General features: G+C 48.1%; 1 protein-coding gene across 2 annotated transcripts in view; it reads left to right on the plus strand.

The window, feature by feature from the left end:
* Window positions 1-18,952, plus strand: part of CLCN1 (chloride voltage-gated channel 1) — a 40,867-nt gene that overhangs the window by 1,369 nt on the left and 20,546 nt on the right. Inside the window, exons 1-12 of one of the 2 annotated variants that reach the window (XM_034965140.3) lie at window positions 206-1,519; window positions 4,873-4,993; window positions 5,766-5,897; window positions 6,467-6,595; window positions 6,817-6,950; window positions 8,411-8,488; window positions 9,516-9,594; window positions 15,962-16,087; window positions 16,422-16,506; window positions 16,741-16,842; window positions 17,605-17,689; window positions 17,910-18,059. In XM_034965140.3, the coding sequence (XP_034821031.2) occupies window positions 1,061-1,519; window positions 4,873-4,993; window positions 5,766-5,897; window positions 6,467-6,595; window positions 6,817-6,950; window positions 8,411-8,488; window positions 9,516-9,594; window positions 15,962-16,087; window positions 16,422-16,506; window positions 16,741-16,842; window positions 17,605-17,689; window positions 17,910-18,059 (1,680 nt within the window). In that variant the 5' untranslated portion in view covers window positions 206-1,060. Of the gene's footprint in view, window positions 1-205; window positions 1,520-4,872; window positions 4,994-5,765; window positions 5,898-6,466; window positions 6,596-6,816; window positions 6,951-8,410; window positions 8,489-8,920; window positions 9,000-9,515; window positions 9,595-15,961; window positions 16,088-16,421; window positions 16,507-16,740; window positions 16,843-17,604; window positions 17,690-17,909; window positions 18,060-18,952 lie in introns of those variants that run through there. The other variant, XM_055115472.1, reaches the window with a different exon arrangement.

Below are 18,952 nucleotides of genomic sequence, written 5' to 3' on the forward strand. Positions count from 1 at the left end.
GATGTTGAGGCCCTAGAAAAAGTACTTTTAATGATATTGGCTTCCCTCCTGCTTTGGGTGGTCCCATTTAGCCTAGGTCAAAATCACATTGTAGACCAGATGTTTGGTGTCCCTACCCTGCAGTCCCTGAACTTGGACTGTCCTGGGACAGACCCCACTTGGTAATGGATCCTAAACTTTACTTTGGCTCAGTTCATATCTTTTCTCCTATAGTGAAGAGTTCATAGGGAAGAGATGTCATAGGAAAATTGGTTTTATAACGTGATGCCAGGAAGAAAAGTTTGTCCTTGGCCAAAAAAGTATTTATTGACCTGAAAAGGGAAGAATAGCAGAGAGCACTTCCCCATCATCTTTCATGTTTGTCGGGCTTGTCATGAGAAGCCCTCACCCCTTTCCCACCTCTCCCTTCCCTGTGCCTCTTTCTACTTTCGATTCTCCCCTGTTATCTCCCCTGTTATCTATCTGACGGAGCCAGTGTGGGCACTCCCAGTCCAAATGGAAGCTCAGTCCCTCCGGGTTGGCAGTGTGGCTGACACCTAACAGTCTGGGAAGTGGGAGAAATTCTAGAACCCAAGGCTATTACCGACCCTCGACTTCCCACTTCCCATAAGTATTCCACACCCAGTGGGTGATAAGGATGGGATCAGGGGATGCCCCCAAGCTGTTATTAGCAGCCTCTGGCAGACAGAAGGGCAAAGAGCTGGAGAAGAACACTGGACATGGGATGGGCTGGCAGAGCTGGCCAGACAGAACCCTGGGTGGACACAGAGTTGGGAACAAGCTGGCCAGGAGATGTGGCAGAGAGGCACCAGTTACTTTCCCAGGTGAGTTAACATGCCAGTGTTTCCAGAACTTCGAGTCGCTTCATCTTTATCCAGCACCCACCTTCCGCATCCTGAAGAAGAGAGATGGGCAACTGGAGGGCTTCCATGCAGATCTGGCTCTACACATAGGTTTGAGAGCATACTCAGCAGTTTCTCATCCTGGTCCAGGCGATATTTATAGAGGGACCAGTGACATGGAGCTGGAAGCCTACTACTGGTGACTAAGAAGGGGGACAATGCCACTGGCTCAGCAGAGGGAATTCCCTGTGGGGCTGTCCCTCAGGTTCTCATCCCAACCCCCACCCCCACACTGCACTCACACCTGCTTCGACCCCAAGCAGATCAGATGTGGCAGTGGGGGGTCATGTGATGGAGAGGGGGCTATAAATAGCTGGAGGTGGGCATGCTGCCCCAGACGCCTTGGGGACAGCAAGAGCAGAGGCTTAAGGAGCTACACTGGGGGAAGGACAGGGGCAAGCAGGCCAAGGCCTGGCCGGGGCTCGGGGGGAGGGAATATGGAGCAATCCCGGTCACAGCAGCGTGGGGGTGAACAAAGCTGGTGGGGTAGTGACCCCCAGTACCAGTATATGCCCTTTGAACACTGCACCAGCTACGGACTGCCCTCTGAGAATGGGGGCCTCCAGCACAGGCTCCGGAAGGATGCAGGCCCCCGCCACAACGTCCACCCCACACAGGTAGAGTGCTATAAGGGGAGAGGGGAGCCATGGATGAGGGGAGACAGTGGTGCCAGAGACTGGTGAAAATGAGGAATTGGGTGAAAAGAGGGAGCAGTGTTACATTTTTTTAACTTAAAAAACAAGTACGTGGTAATGTGTTCAAAATATGAAAATCTTTGAAAGTCTGGGCTCACTTAAGTATGCACTTAGAGAGATATGCATGCACTTTCATACAACCTTTACCAACAGAGTACCCAAATCATATGGGGAAACAGCAGAGCCTCACATGCATGAATAGCTCGTGCTTACATAACCTACGTGGAGTGGATTGCATAGGAGCCCACACTGCAGTGTGCTGGGAGCTGTCTCCCACACCCTCACCCACAGGTAGACACTGCCAGATTTCTGCCTCTGGGACCCTCTGCAGAATACACACAAACATGAATCTTTCTGCAGAAGGCAGAAGAAAGGAATTGGGCAAGTGTAGAAAACAGACTGAATTGCTTATCAGTGATCAAAGATCTACCAACGTCAAAATGAGCAGAGATGTACAAGCTTTTAGGTCGCAAGATGATCAAGTAAGAACCTATTAAGTGTTAGGCACCTGGAAAAGGGCAGAGATGTGATCCCAGCAACAAAAGCATGCGGGCTAATTAGGAGTGTCTATGGATGAGCAGCCTCCCGCTGTGGGATTGGTGGGATATGAACACCTAGGAAAGGGGGAATGGGGATGGGCACAACTAAAGGAAAGGTTGTGAAATTGTCATGGAAAAAGATAGGTCATGGTTAATAAGTAAGTGTGCCTCTCCCTCCAAAGAATGCAGAGAATAACAGAGGATAGAATTTGTCTAGAGGGCAGTTGGCCAGAACTTTTTTTTTTTTTTTTTGAGATGGAGTCTCGCTCTGTCTCCCAGGCTGGAGTGCAGTGGTGCTATCTTGGCTCACTGCGACCTCCGCCTCCCGGGTTCAAGCAATTCTCTTTCCTCAGCCTCCTGAGTAGCTGGGATTACAAGCACCTGCCACCATGCCTGGCAAATTTCTGTACTTTCCGTAGAGACGGGGTTTTGCCAGGTTGGCCAGGCTGGTCTCGAACTCCTGACCTCAGGTAATTCACCCGCCTTGGCCTCCCAAAGTGCTGGAGTTACAGGTGTTAACCACTGTGCCCAGTCTGGTCAGAACTTAAAAGGCTTTTTTTTTCTTTTTTTTTTTTTTTTTAACAGAGAGCCTTCAGTTCCTTTAGGTTTAAGGCTGGGAAGCTGAGGCATGAGCTATGCAGGGGATCTCAGCACTGGGGGTCAAAAGGATCTGCTCTCAGTCCCTGACCAACCCCCAGGAGTATTTGCAAAGGCAGCGCTAGGGACCCAGTAGGGAAGAGGGACATACAGGTCAGTGTAGGCTGGAATCGAGCGTTGGGAAGGTTTCTTGGAGACAGGGGGGTCTGACTAGGCCTTTGAACACTGTGTGGGATCAGCAGGAGGGAAGACCCCTCCCCCTGGCCCTGTGTTCTCACTCGTGTACATGGTTGTATCTGGGTGGGATGACAACTTGAGTAACAGTGCCATTATGGCACTTCCTGATGACAGTTCTCGTGTTGGGAAGCTATGGTTAGTTTGGGGAGTAGAATTGGCCTGTTTTCTACAGGTCTCAAAAGTAAACAAGAGTTTGGATTAGTTTTTCTTTGTTTAATTTTTATTATGGAAGACTTACACAAAAATGGAACGGTATAGTGAAGCCCCAAGTACCCACCAGTTATCAATATTTTGTCACTATTGTTCCATCTATTCTTCCCTTCCCCACCCTCACCCCTCTACACACCATGGAATACTACTTTTTTGTTGTTTTTTGTTTTTTGTTTTTGAGATGGAGTTTCGCTCTTGTTGCCCAGGCTGGAATGCAATGGCGCGATCTCAGCTCACCGCAATCTCCGCCTCCCTGGTTCAAGCAATTCTCCTGCCTCCGCCTCCCAGGTAGCTGAGATTACAGGCATGCGCCACCATGCCTGGCTAATTTTTGTATTTTTAGTAGAGATGGGGTTTCTCCATGTTGGTCAGGCTGGTCTCGATCTCCTGACCTCAGGTAACCTGCCCATCTCAGGCTCCTAAAGTGCTGGGGTTACAGGGGTGAGCCACTGAGCCTTGCTTCCACCTTGGAATACTTTTTAACAAATCCCAGACATTGTATCACTTGTAGACTTGAGTTTTGACTTCTCCCTTGCCCTCCCCTCACCCTGCCCTGCATGGGACCAGCCAGAACAGATCTGGCCCTTTAAGTGTTTTCCCAGCCCAGGTATGATGATATGAAGCAACCCCCTTCCTTGTCTCCACTGGCCTGGGGCCTTGAGGAGCTGAGACAGCCTCAGCTGTCTGACTTCCACTGGGAAGTATGTTCTCTCTCTGGGTTCCACGCAGGGTTTGGAAGGAAACACTGCCTCCCTCGGTCACTGACCCAGAAGACAAACAGCCATGAGCAGGGCAATTCATGTGTGTGCTTGTTCAGGACTGCGGTGTAAAATGCTGCTCATATTGTGAAATCAGATCTCTTCTACTCAGGCTCTCCCAGAATCCAGCAACATGGCCTGGCCTGACCCTGGCCCCAGAGGACAGTTAGTGTAGTGGGAGTGGGGCAGACTAAAAGTGGTTGGAGCTCTTGTATACCCACACAGACACACGTGCTCTGCCTCAGGATGGAAGCGGAGGGCCACCAGACCTGGGGGAGCTGCTCTGCCCTCTTCACATGTGGGGCAGGTAGGGGTCTAATTATCTAGCTGTGGGAAGAAGTAGATGGACCTGCCTTTTCAGGCTAGTTCTTGTGTGTGCATACAAGCACTGGGAGATGAGGTGGATGGTCTTGAAGCTTGATAGAGGACCTGAGGTGCCTCAGGTAAGGCTAGACACACCAAGGCAAAGTGCAACCAAGACTGCCCTGCTAGTTAGCCCAATCTGTCCTCACCCTGTTCATGTTAGGAGAAAAGTCAATGCAAGTGGTCTGGGGAAATTGTGGGACATACAGAAAGCACAGTGACACAAAACACCTGATTGATATGGCCACCTGGGTTCAGCACAGTTATGTACCTCTGCTTCAAAGCAAAAACTGGCCTCCTTCATAAAGGCTACCCTGGATCAAGGTGAGTACAGGTTGGAGAATGGGTGTAGAGAAGGTAGGATGAATGAACAAGGGAAAGGGTGGGAAGTGTGGGAATGGAGGGTGGAGAGTAGAGGGCAGGGATGACCACAAAGTCACCCTGCATGCAGTCAACACCCAGAATTCAAAAAGCTGTTGCTCTTTTCTTCTGTGAGTCTGTCTGCTCCCCTCTGTCTATTATTTTTTTAGTCTTCCACAAGGCAGACACTGATCATTCTCTCTCTGTCCAGATTTATGGCCATCACAAAGAACAATTCTCAGACAGGGAGCGGGACATAGGGATGCCCAAGAAGACAGGCTCCAGTTCTACCGTGGACAGCAAGGATGAGGATCACTATTCTAAATGTCAAGGTGATGGGGACTGAGGAATAAAGAAATCTGGAGTAGAAACAGGTACAGGGATTAGGAGAATAACTTGGGCATCCCATTGCACGTACGTACTCCCTGCCCTGCTACTAAAACTCTCCTCTAATTGTTTTTAAGAGACAGGGTCTCACTCTGTCATTCAGACTGAAGTGCAGTGAAGTGATCATAGCTCACTGCAGCCTAGAACTCCTGGGCTCAAGTGATCCTCCTGCCTCAGCCTCTCCAGTAGCTAAGACTATAGGCACATGCCACCATGCCCAGCTAATTTTAAAACTTTTTTTGTAAGGATGCTGAGGCTGGTCTTGAACTCCTGGCATCAAGCAATCCTCCCGCCTTAGCCTCCCAAATTCCTGGGATTAGAGGCGTGAGCCACCATGCTTGGCCCCTCTAAGTATTAAGGAAAAGGCACCTCTCTTCACCTCCTTTGCGCTTTGCCTATTCCCTGTTATTCCTCCCACAACTCCAAGAAATGAGTTTTAGGAAGGAATTCAAGTATTCATGGGGAACTGGGCTTTGGTGCCTTTTGCAGGGGCTGGAGCAGCAATCAGCAGAGGGGTAATGAGAAACTCAGTGCATAAGACATACGGACCCTGGGGGCCCAAGGCTTCCCCTCCCATATTGGGTATAGCACCCAAAATAAAGTAGTGACTCGTTAGCTGCTTTTCTCTCTCTCTCTCTCTCTCTCTCTATATATATATATATATATATATTTTGTTTGTTTGTTTGTTTGTTTGTTTTTTCCCTCATCTCTTCCTAGATTGTATCCGCCGCCTGGGACAGGTGGTGAGAAGAAAGTTAGGGGAAGACTGGATCTTTCTGGTGCTTCTGGGACTGCTGATGGCTCTGGTCAGCTGGAGCATGGACTACGTCAGTGCCAAAAGCCTTCAGGGTAGGTTTAACCTGGACCTTTGCCCACAGCCATTTCTGGAGTTTCTACCTAGGGTAAGCAGGGTGTGTTATGGGAAGCGAATGTTAAGCAGGGTGTGTTATGGGAAGCGAATGTTGCGCAGAGAGGGATCAGGTGGGACTCCAGGCCCAGAAAAGACCAGACCCAGGCCTGCTCCACTTCTCACGCCCCTCCACTCACTGCCACCCAAGCAGTGGATGCCCCTCTAATAGGGTGGCCAACTTGCCCCAGTTCCCCAGGGACTTTCCCAGTTTCAGCACTGAACATCCCGAATCCCAGGAAGCCCCTTGGTTCTGGGCACACCGGGTGGTTGGTCACACCCAGGCCTCCAGACCCTGTACTCCAGTGGGATTTGTGACACAGCCACCAACTGGAACAGGCCATGTCACCTCCATAACTCAGGCTTCCCATGTGTCAAATGAGAGCAGCACCATCTCAGAAGGGGCACACAGAAGGAGCACGGCCTGAGAACATGCCGGGTACACGTCCTGGTGCCGTGGACACGGCTGCTCAGCCATGTTCTGCCTAACCCCAGGCATGTGTCTCCGCAGCCTACAAGTGGTCCTACGCGCAGATGCGGCCCAGCCTTCCTCTGCAGTTCCTGGTCTGGGTCACCTTCCCACTAGTCCTCATCCTCTTCAGCGCCCTCTTCTGCCACCTCATCTCTCCCCAGGCTGTTGGTGAGAACTTGCCACCAGACTCGGCCTGAGCTGGGTGGCCTGAGAGGGGCCCTGTCTGTCTCCCCCATCATCCAGCCCCACCCACAGCCCTGTGCTGCCTTGCCCCATCCTCCCCACCACTGCCTCTTCAGCCCTCTCCAATTCCCATTCCCATATTCTGGACATTCATCTCCCTTTTCACCTCCACCTTGACCCTGCACATAATCTTTCAATGCTTTTAGGCTCTGGAATCCCCGAAATGAAGACAATACTTCGTGGGGTTGTCCTGAAGGAATACCTCACAATGAAAGCCTTTGTGGCCAAGGTTGTCGCCCTGACTGCGGGCCTGGGCAGTGGCATCCCCGTGGGGAAAGAGGTAGGCCTGGCATGACTGAAGCCAGAGCTGGGAGGGGCCCTCAGGAGCCAGGGTGGCACCAACTCTAGAGGGAGCTCTGGGAGTGGAAGTGGATCAGGGGACAGGACCAAGGCCAGGGCCAGGGGACACTAGGAAGGGGAAATGCTTTGGAAGTTCCTCCAACTGAGGTCCAATGACAAAAACCACACAGCCTGGGGAGCTTGGAGCAGGCTCTTAGCCTGGACACCCCTGACATTTGGGGCTGGAAAACTCTGTGCTGTGGGGAGGCTGTTCTGTGCAGTGGAGGGGACTTAGCAGCATTGCTGGCCTCTGACCCTTCCTAGATGCCCAGTTGCATCGCCCAGTTGTGACACCAGCATGTCCTCAGACATTGCCATATGGACCCTGGAGGACAAAATCTCCCCTGGTTGAGAACACTGTCTTAGAGATCATCCAGACCAATTCTCTTGCTTGAATCTGAGAAAACTAGGAGTGAGAAAGAGGCTGTGCTATTTTCAAGGTTGCTCGGTGGGGTGCAGCCTCCTTCTGTTCTCTGCTGGTGTGCATCTTTGCCCCCTACTGCCATATTCCACCCAGCAGCCAGAGGCATCTTTTAAAAATGGGATCAGTCTCATCTGACCCCTAGTCAAAAACTTCTTAAGGCTTTCTATGCCTCTTAAAACAAAATTGAAAGCTTTGTTCTTGTTGTTGTTGAGACAGTGTCTAGCTCGCTTGCCCAAGCTGGAGTGCGGTGGTGCGATCTTGGCTCACTGCAACCTCCACCTCCCAGGTTCAAGCGATTCTCCCACCTCAGCTTCCCGAGTAGCTGGGACTGCAGGCACACGCCACCACGTCCGGTAATTTTTGTATTTTTAGTAGAGATAGGGTTTCACCATATTGGTCAGGCTGGTCTCAAACTCCTGACCTCGGGTGATCACCTGCCTTGGCCTTGCAAAGTGCTGGGATTACAGGTGTGCGCCACCGCGCCCGGCCTTATCAGAACTTCTTGCGTGGCCTTCAAGACCGTGGACTCTGGTTCCTCCTCTCTGCAGGCCTCTGCCCCCGCTTTCCTGTGTTTGGCTCACAAGTTTCCTTTCTGTCCCTCAGTCACTCTGCCCTGGGCCCCTCAGGGCCCCTGTGTGCTGTTTTCTCAGGCTAGAACATTCTTCCTCCTGACATCTGCGCGGCTCCCTCCCTCCCATCATTCAAAGCTCTACTTTAGGGAGACTCCTCAGGCCCTTTCCTCTAAACACGTGCCCTCCCACCCTCCTCCACCCTGGCTCTCTGGAGAGGAGAAACACACTGGTTTCTCCTCTTCTTCCTCTCTGGGATGAGGCCTCGTGAGGGCAGGACCTCTGTGTAACTCCCGTATTTCCAGCCCCTGGCACAGTGCCTGGAGTAAGGAATATTATTAGTCCAGTGAGTGCTGCAGAGCCTCCATCTGGCCTCTGACCCCCGCCCCCTCGCTCCCCCTCTCCCAGGGCCCCTTCGTCCACATTGCCAGCATCTGTGCTGCTGTCCTCAGCAAATTCATGTCTGTGTTCTGCGGGGTATATGAGGTAAGGTTGAGACAGTGAAATGAGCTGGGGCCAGGTGGTAGAAGGAGTCCGGCTGTGTGTCCAGGGTGTTGGGAGGGCTGCCTCTGCTCTGGGCTGGCTGTGGTGCTGAAGCAGCATCGCACTAATCCACGCTCCCTTCCTCGTCCCCCTGTCTGCCTACCCTGGCCACATGATGCCTCTGTTTAGCCTGTGCCTGTCCTCCGAATGTCCACCCCTCTTTCACCTGTGGCCCCACATGGAGGTCTGGTCTGTCGTCTGCTCCCATGCTCTCCCTGCTAGTCCATACCACCCCCTCTGTGTCAGTTTCCCTCCACGTTTCCCTCCTGTGCTCCCCCATCCCTTTGTAGCTCCCAATCCCTCACCCTACCTCTTACATACGTCCCGCCTGCCCCACCCCTCCACCCCCTTTTCCCGCGTGCTTCTCTGTTGCAGACCGTGCCTGGGCAGCTTGACCTCCTGGTGTCGGCCTGTGCAGTGGGCGTGGGATGCTGCTTTGCAGCCCCTGTCGGAGGCAAGTTGCACTTCCTCCCTATCCCGGTTGCCTAAGCAAGACTTAGAAGGGGGTTTTGGGTGGCTGCCACAAGCTTTGGAGTGGGCATCCAGGGAATGACTGTGGATCACAGCCCCTGCGGTCCAGATACCTATATTTTTTCAGCAAAGGGCTGTGTATTATTTTGAGACTGCTTGCTGTTTGGTGCAGGATTTATTAGTACTGCTTTCTGGAGTTCTTGCTGTCTCTTTTCTGCTTATCATTTATTGATTTACGTGCCTGGCATATATTTGCCTAACTTTTATTTCATTTTCTACCTTCTATTTCATTTTGACACTGTGCTATGAGGTTAATTCCTTTTTGCCAAACTCACTGAGTTTCTCTTGGCCTGGGAATCACAGGGGACATGGGACCACAAGGACTCCTTTTGACTTAGGCCTCTCATTCTGCCTTATTCCCCATCCCTGCTTGTTCTGTCCTCTGCCTGCCCACCTCCCTCTCTTCCACCTGTCTCTCTGTCTGTCTCTCCCCTAGTAGCAGCCATACTACTACTCTGATATCCTGACGGTGGGCTGTGCTGTGGGAGTCGGCTGTTGTTTTGGGACACCACTTGGAGGCAAGTGATTGACCCCCTCCCCCATCAATCGGCTTGCCTGGCCTGGCTCCCAAAACAGTTTTAATCAGTATCCACAAGTGCTGGTATTACCAGGTTACTTACGAGAATAGCTGACTTTTAGTAAGCCTTTGCTATGTGCCAGGCAATGTTTAAAGCACTTACTTTTATTCCTGGCCAAAGCCATATGAGACAGATATTACAGAGGAGGAAGAGGAGAGAACTGAGTTACAGAGAGGGACAGTGACTTGAGCAAGTTCATTCTGTTAGTAAGGTACAAGCCAGGAATTAAAACCAAGGCAGTCTCCGTGGCTCCCCTACTTATTTTCAAACCTGTTTGTATTGTTGGATGTTTTTGCCCTACACCGATGACATCTCTAACAGGGGACTCTATGAACTTCCTCCTTCAAGGGAAAAATCCACATTTTGTTGTGCTTTATTAATTGCATGGGAATTCAGGTAGACCTTATTTAGATTAATGGTAAGCTTTTAGTGTGGAATAGTTAGGAGAGTTTCAAAGGATAAATGTCCCTTGATAGCAATTTAAAGTTAAGTTTAGCTCTTTCTCCAAGTATAAGGCAAATAGTGATCTCTCAGATTATTTTCCTTATCATGGATGATTAACAAATGGATGTAGTCGGAGAAAGCAGTCGTATCTGTTTATTGACTCATCAAAATCAATTATAGCTAGATTAGCAGGGCAGGATTATATAGATCATTCACTGGATGCATTGATGATAAAAAGGACACCAAGTTGATATGTGAAGAAACAAAATTGCAGGAAGGGCATATGCTTCTTAAATGACCCACTGTTAGAGGTTTCTTTTCAGTTATGGAAATGTTAAGCAATCTTTTCATAGAATCTTCCAGGGAACTAAAATGACTTGGTGCAGGAATGATAAGTGGAGAAGAGTTTAAAGTTAATGCAAATGCATGATCTAACTTATGCAAACACTGTGGCGAAGCACACAGACTAAGGAACCCAAGTTAGCAAGCACATCAGCTAGCATCCTGTTTACATTTCTGTCCTCAGCTCTACTCATTAAAATCACTAATCCTTGTCAGTGGAGGATAGTGTATTTGGATTTTTGCACATGTTAAACGTTCACACTTACATTTATACCCACTTTTGCCTTTATTTACTCGTTAGCCTTTCAAATCCAGGAGGTTTAAATAATATTTTTAGACTGGGAGACTTCTGTTGTTTTGTTTTAATCAGCCAGATTCTCTTAACGTGAAGAGAATTTGCATTTTCCTCGTAAAATTGGAATTTCTGAGAAGAATCAGAAAAGTTCTTCTTGGTGCTGTGTCAAGTATGGGAGAGGTAAAGATCACAGAGAAGTTACAGGCAACAGTTCTGAAACCACTGTGGTAGAAAAAGGAAGAAAAAATTCACAGATAAAACATTGCTGTTGACACAAGAAATTGTTAAGTACTTAAAAATTAAGGTGCCATGTTTACGCTGTTTGTATTATGTGGTAAATGACAAAGGTATTTGCAGGTGGCATTACTTGTTTTTGTTTGTTTGTTTGTTTGTTTAGATGGAGTCTTGCTCTGTCACCCAGGCTGGAGTGCAGTGGCACCATCTTGGCTCACTGCAACCTCTGTCTCCTGGGTTCAAGCAATTCTCATGCCTCAGTCTCCCAAGTAGCTGGGATTACAGGCCTGCGCCATCACGCCTGGCTAATTTTTTGTATTTTTAGTAGAGACAGGGTTTAACCATGTTGGCCAGGCTGCTCTCAAACTCCTGACCTCAAGTGATCCGCCCACCTTGGCCTCCCAAAGTGCTGGGATTACAGGTGTGAGCCACCGTGCCTGGCCTATTACTTGATTTTTAAAAAAGAATACCGAATAATTCTGAAAGGAAAATTAGTATCAAAATGAGGTATTCATTATGGAGTCAGCTCTTAATTTCTTACACTAATGAAATAAATGGAATTCAGCATTCTACTAAAATGACAAGCATCTTGCTCCCATTCTGTACCAGGCCCTGTGTTGGATCTTGCACACTCAGGGTGCTCCTAGTTGAGAGGCTGGACAGGCAGGCAAACCTATTGTCATAGCTCACTCGAAAAAGTGGCCCAATGGCAGCTGGGGTAAAGTGCAGTGGGGACCTTATGCTAACTTGCCTACAAGAGCCCATGAAGCTTCACAAAAGAGGTGGTGTTTGACATGAGGCTTGAGTAATAAGTAGGACTGGCAAGGAGGATGGTGGGCAAGGTATTCTGGACAGAGGAAACAGCATTGCAAAGTCAAGATGGGGGCAGTAGCTGAGTATTACCAGGGGATACAGAGGAAGGAATAATAGCAAATGAGGCTGGACAAGTAAAGGGGGGCTGAATTATGAAGACTCTCATGGCTATGTATAAGAATATGGAATTTATTCTTTAGACTAGGATTTGCACGAATGTGTTTCATGGTTTACTAGATCTAATGTGTAAAAATGGTTCTATAAATCAGTTGGAAAATGCTTGGTTAAAGAGAGCTTTTTTAAAACTAAAAAAGTTATCAGTGGCCAGGCACGGTGGCTCATGCCCATAATCCCAGCACTTTGGGAGGCCAAGGCAGGCGGATCATGAGGTCAGGAGTTCAAGAACAGCCTGGCCAATATGGTGAAACCCCATCTCTATTAAGAATACAAAAATTAGCTGGGTGTGGTGGCAGGCACTTGTAGTCCCAGCTACTTGGGAGGCTAAGGTGGAAGAATCACTTGAACCTGGGAGGTGGAGGTTGTAGCAAGCTGAGATCGCGCGCCACTGCACTCCAGCCCGGGCAACAGAGTGAGACTCCATCTTAAAAAAAAAAAAAAAAAAGAAAAAGACAAAGAAAAGTTACCAGAACATTTGATATGCTGACACACATTGGGAATATCCAAAATGTGGCTGTAATGCAGCATTTCCCACAGAACCCTGTCTCGTGGGCATGGGATTTGTAGTATCTCACAGACCTGACTTCGGGAAATACTGTCGGGGTGGATTAAAGTCATGAAATACTTGTGCACAAGGAAGTGATATGGCCAGCTTTGAGTGTCCACCCGATCCCTTTGTCAGATGTGTGCAGGACAAAATTGGTCTGGGGATTAACAGGATTAATCCAAGATTAACAAGAAGACGATTGTCATAGTCCTGATGCTAGGTAGTAAGAGACTGCACTGGACAGAGGCAGAAGAGAAAGAGAAGAATGGTAGAAAGTAAAATTGATACAACCTGGTGATTAATTTTATTTTTTTCTTTTTGAGAGAGGGCCTTGCTCTGTGGCCCAGGCTGGAGTGCAGTGGCGCAATCTTGGCTCACTGCAACCTCTGTCTCCTGGGTTCAAGCAATTCTCCCACCTCAGCCTCCCAGTAGCTGGGACTACATGCGCACGCCACTATGCCTGGCTAATTTTTGTATTTTTTAGTAGAAGTGAGGTTTTTCCATGTTGGCCAGGCTGGTCTCAAACTCCCGGCCTCAAGTGATCTACCCACCTCGGCCTCCCAAAGTGCTGGGGTTACAGGCATGGGCCACCTGCCTAGTATCCCAGTGATTAATTTTGTGTGGGGTAAAAGAGAGGAGGGATCTAGGCTAACACCCAGATTTCCTACAAGGGCAATTGGGTCGATAGTGGTGTTAGTAACCAAGATTGGGTATATGGGAAGTGAAACAGATCTGGTGGGGGGAGCTAGCTGATACATTTCACTTTGAGTGTATTGAATTTGATGTTCCTGTGACATATCTAGGTGAGACCATTTTTGCAGCGGGGTTGACGAGTCTGAAGCTCAGGAACATGGCTTTGCTAATCAGCAGCATGTAGGTGTAGTTGATGGCATGAGCATACATGAAATTGAGAGAGAAAGTGTGTCTATGAGTAGGAGGAGCAGGAGACCAAGGACAAAGGCTAGGGTTGGGCAGAGGGACAGGAGCAGCAGAGAAGGTAGAGAGGGAATCCAGGGTGGGAGAAGAGAGCAATGTTCCAGAACCTGAGCAGAGAGCTTCCGAAAGCTGTTTTTGTTTTTAATGCTTTGTTTCCTTTTAGCTGCACATTTTATGTCTGGCTCAGGCTAATATTAAAATTAGCTCTCATTCCGGAGCATACAGTGACAGACTGCTAGGGAAAGTGTCCCAGAACCACGTCGTAGGAAAGAAAACCTAGCCCAGGATTTCAAAAAATTGTTGTAAAATATTCATCAGTTGGATAGTTTACACCCAGGCAAATCAAAGCTGACTGCTTTTGTTACTGGTATAGAAAAGCAGAGAGACTCACTCTACCTGGTTCCTGCTGTGTCAAATCCTCCTTTTAGGCCCCAGAGGCAGCTGCTTACCTGATGTGATGTGAAGAGCAGGGCAGAAGGGGTGATTGGCAAAGCTCTGTCTGCCCCACATTGCCCATTGCCTTTCTCTGTTTCCTGAAATTCTGTTCTCTTCTGTTCTCTTCTTTCCTCATCCTGTCCTTTCCTCTCCTCCCCTGCTCATCCAGAGAATAGATATTCAGCCCTGATTATTCACCAGGCACTGTACTAGGTGCTGGTTTTCAAGGAATTTTCTTTCTTTTTTTTTTTTTTTTCAAGACGGAGTCTTGCTCTGTCACCCAGGCTGGAGTATAGAGGTGCGATCTCGGCTCACTGCAACCTGCATCTCCCGGGTTCAAGCAATTCTCCTGCCTTAGCCACCCAAGTAGCTGGGATTACAGGCGCCTGCCACAGCGCCTGACTAATTTTTGTATTTTTAGTAGAGTTAGGGTTTCACCATGTTGGCCAGGCTGGCCTCGAACTCCTGACTTCATGATCCCCCTGCCTCGGCCTCCCAAAGTGCTGGGATTACAAGCGTGAGCCACCACGCCTGGCCTCCCAGGAATTTTCAATCCTAGGGGATCTCTGAAATGTAAAGAAATATCTGGATCTGAAAGTGGTAGTGCTATAATAACCCAAAATTCTGAGAGCGCAGGCTGAAGGATGGATGGTTTCGACCTGAAGAGGAGGATTGGGGATGGCTTCCCAGGGAAGGGGACTTGGGACTGACCACTGGAAATCCTCTGCCAAACTGTAGCAGCTGCTGCATTTGGGAGTAACCATTAGGCCACCCTCCCCCTGGTGCAAATGACCTGATGTAACCATTAGGCCACCCTCCCCCTGGTGCAAATGACCTGATGTAACTAGTCGACTGTCACCTATAGAAGAGAAGGTGGTGGTCCTGGGGGATTCAAGAGATGTGACTTTTGAATATAGCACAGGGAGAAGAAAATTACTAGGATGTGAGATGTTGCCTGAAGAGGGCGTTCACCCTGTTCACATGGAGAGAAAGGGGACAAACCTGCCTAGTTCAAGGTTTCCTGAGGCCAGGCCTCATCTCCATTCATCCAATTATGTGCGTGGTTGCATTTCCCTGGTTCCTTTTCCTCGTTTTTGATAAAGATGAGGCTTAGCCAGGTTTTAGGTAATTTTGTCATCAATTTTTACTTTGCATCAGATTAAAGTCCACCCCCCTTATTCTTAATATGTTGGAATATTTTTTTCTTTGCCTCTCTTGAGTGTTGCTTTTTATGCCCTCACTCGCATTCCTTACTTTGTCCCTACCAACCCTTGTTCTTTTTCTGTAGATCTACCCCCTCAATTTCTGCTCCAGCACCTACGCTCAGCAACAGTACTACTTAGAACTACTACTTAGCTTTCCTTTTGCCTCACCCACCTTTCTTAAGCATGATTGTTTTTATCTTCTTCTAGCCTCTTGGTTTTTCCCCTTACGTTGGTCCTTTTAAGTCGGGTTTTTAGTATTAGTTTATTATTATTATTATTTGTATGACTCCTCTACCTTCTTTTCTTGAGCTATCGAGGATGGTCAGCTCCTGCAAAGCCCCCTCCTATTTTTGTTCTGTCTTCCTTATAAGGTTGCCCCAGGGTACATGGTATATGTAGAACGGTAGGAAAGTCCAGAGGAGGGTGTTAAGGAGAGTCCCTGTAAATCCTGAGCTCTGCTTGGCAACTCTACTGAGGAACTGCTCTGGAACTTTCTCTCTCTTAACTTCTCTGCAGATTTTTTTCAACTACCTTTTAGTCTCTGTGGGTATCTGACAGTTGTGAACCCCATTCAACCCTACATTCTAAGGGATGCAGAGGGCACGGACACTTGGTCCTCATGTTTTGGAGGTTGAAGGCCCATTCGTTTTCAATCTTCTCTGTGTTGGACCCATCCCTTGTCTGAAATAAAAATAAAAAACTCCTAGCCTGAGCAGTTGTGTGGTTTTGAGCATGGGAATCCAAGAGATCATTACTTTCCACTACTGCTTCCACCCAGATTCATGTTTCAGCAAAAGCTCCTTAGGTCCAAGCAGTGGGGAGTGTGGGGGAGCCCTTTCACTGCTGGCTGCCCCCAACCACACTTCTGTGCCCCTGCAGGAGTGCTATTTAGCATCGAGGTCACCTCCACCTACTTTGCTGTTCGGAACTACTGGAGAGGATTCTTTGCAGCCACGTTCAGCGCCTTTGTGTTTCGAGTGCTGGCAGTGTGGAACAAGGATGCTGGTAACCAAGGAGGCCTTGGGTGGAGGCCGTGTGAAATAGAAAAGCTGGGAATGGGGTGCAGAGGAAAACTCTGTGGGGCAGTTCAGAAAAGGAATAATGGGCGGCATCATTTGTGGGGTGGGACCAAGGCCCAAGGGTGTATGACAAAGATATAGGTCATGGAGTGGGAGAGTATATCCATGGAGGAGTGTGCGTAGAAAAAAGGAAAATACATTCAAGAGGAGAAACTGGGATTGGAGGAAGGAAGGAATTAATCCTGAAAACTGCCCACCTCTGTTTCCCTGTTGGGTTTCTACGAAGCTCCCATTGTAATACTGGCCTTTCCATCCTACAGTCACCATCACTGCTCTGTTCAGAACCAATTTCCGAATGGATTTCCCCTTTGACCTGAAAGAACTACCAGCTTTTGCTGCTATCGGGTCAGTGGGGTTACCTGCTCTGTGTGTGGTGAGCAGGGTGTGGGGTGAGGCTGTAGATTGGAAGGGACCCAAGCTAGAAAGAAGGTGCGGTTGGCACAGATAGAGTACATTGCTGGGGGGATGTGGGCAGATAGGAAAGGCAGAAGCCTGGTATTTGTTTCCCTGCAGTAGTTATGTCCAAGAGATGAGGATTTCATGTCTGTAAGATTCCAACTCTATAAATTACACCCTCAGGATTTGCTGTGGGCTCCTGGGAGCTGTATTTGTGTATCTGCATCGCCAAGTCATGCTCGGTGTCCAAAAGCACAAGGCCCTCAGCCAGTTTCTTGCTAAGCAGTGAGTCACTGCCCTTCTTTTACCCTACCCATTTACTTTCTGGTTTCTCCAAGAGTTCCTCCCTTTTTATCTTTGGGGAAGGCATTAAATGCCTCTGGGTGGCTTGCATTAAAATATAAGGAAGCTCTGATATTGTGGTTAGGGGGTGAATTGTGTGGTCTCCCATTTAAATATTATTTTTGTTTTTGTTTTTTGAGACAGAGTCTCACTCCATCACCCAGGCTGGAGTGCAGTGGTGCGATCTCAGCTCACTGTAACCTCTGCCTCCTGGGTTCAAGCGATTCTCATGCCTCAGCCTCCTGAGTAGTTGGGATTACAGACATGCGCCAACACGCCCAGCTAATTTTTGTATTTTTAGTAGAGATGGAGTTTCACCATGTTGCCCAGGCTGGTCTCGAACTTGTGACCTCAGGGGATCTACCCTCCTTGGCCTCCCAAAGTGCTGGGATTACAGGCATGCACCACCGTGCCTGGCTAATTTTTGTATTTTTAGTAGAGATGGGGTTTCACCATGTTGGCCAGGCTGGTCTTGAACTTGTGACCTAAGGTGATCTGCCCACCTTGGCCTCCCAAAGTGCTGAGATTAGAGGCATGAGCCACCGCACTGGGCCTCAAATAATATTTTTTTGTGTGAAGAGAATCTTTTTCATTTAAAGAAATGAGACTACGGTGGACTAAAGGAAACTTCAGCTTGCCATCGTTCAGTATGGTATTTACTGTGAGTTGGCTGAATTGTGGCGGTTAACTCTGTTTCTTTTTCAGCCGCCTGCTGTATCCTGGAATCGTTACCTTTGTCATTGCCTCATTCACCTTCCCACCAGGAATGGGTCAATTCATGGCTGGAGAGGTCAGCTCTTGGTGGGGCCACATGGTAAAGAGGAAACAGCACAGATATACCTCAGGCTTCAGAGCATAAGTAGTTTTGTCCAAGGATAGACTTTCTAGATTCTCCCTGAGAAAAGGGCAAAAGAGACCCTTGAATAATGAGGCTGGGGAATAAGTTCTCTAAAAAAGGAAGCACAGGAGTTCCCTGGAGAACCCACCCTTTCTGCTTCTTCCTCTCCCAGTTGATGCCCCGCGAAGCCATCAGTACTTTGTTTGACAACAATACATGGGTGAAACACGCGGGTGATCCTGAGAGCCTGGGCCAGTCAGCTGTGTGGATTCACCCCCGGGTCAACGTTGTCATCATCATCTTTCTCTTCTTCGTCATGAAGGTACTGCTCCTGACACTAGCAACACCCTAAACCTCCATCTGTTTTCAATCTATGAACCCAGGGTTTGCATAGGGTAGGAAGGGGTAGAACTTCATTTGGTCTTCATCCAACCTAAAAATAAGTCATTTGAAAACCATAGAGTTGGCCAGGCATGGTGGCTCACACCTGTAATCCCACCACTTTGGCAGGCTGAGGCAGGTGGATCACTTGATGCCAGGAGTTGGAGACCAACATAGCCAACATAGCGAAACCCCATCTCTACCAAAAATTCAAAAAACTTAGCCAGGCATGGTGGCGCATGCCTGTAATCCCAGCTACTGGGGAGGCTGACGCAGGAGAATCACTTGAACCTGGGAAGTGGAAGTTGAAGTGAGCCAAGATTGTGCCATTGCACTCCAGCCTGGGTGACAGAGTGTGATTCTGTCTCAAAAAAAAAAAAAAAAAAAAAAAAATTATAGAGTTGTAAGTTGCTATAGAAGTAAACTAGTATCTGAGTTAATTGCTGTATTCACGTCAACTTAGTGTTGTCTGGCATAGTTATCTAACCCTTCTAATTGTTCTTCTTGTTAAATTACTAAGCTGTCACAGTAGCCAAGTAAAAAAGTACAAGATAGAGTTAAGCATTATAAATAACGGTAAAAGCCTTGGATTAATTAACCAAATTCCCCCACTTATTAGATAATTAAGTATTTCATTCTCCATATATCTGATGATCCATTTTTTAGGTGATTTGAGCATCTTTTTTCCCCCAGTTTTGTAGATAATCTCTTTTTTAGAGCTTCAAAAGTGATAAAATATTTAAATTAATTGTATTAGTGACTACACATAATTTTTATACATGTTATTATTCTCTATTTAGGTGATGAAGCTGTGAGGATTTTGCCATTCCCAAA

The sequence above is a fragment of the Pan paniscus genome, chromosome 6 (assembly GCF_029289425.2).
Source record: "Pan paniscus chromosome 6, NHGRI_mPanPan1-v2.0_pri, whole genome shotgun sequence".
In the NCBI taxonomy this organism is placed as follows: Eukaryota; Metazoa; Chordata; class Mammalia; order Primates; family Hominidae; genus Pan; species Pan paniscus.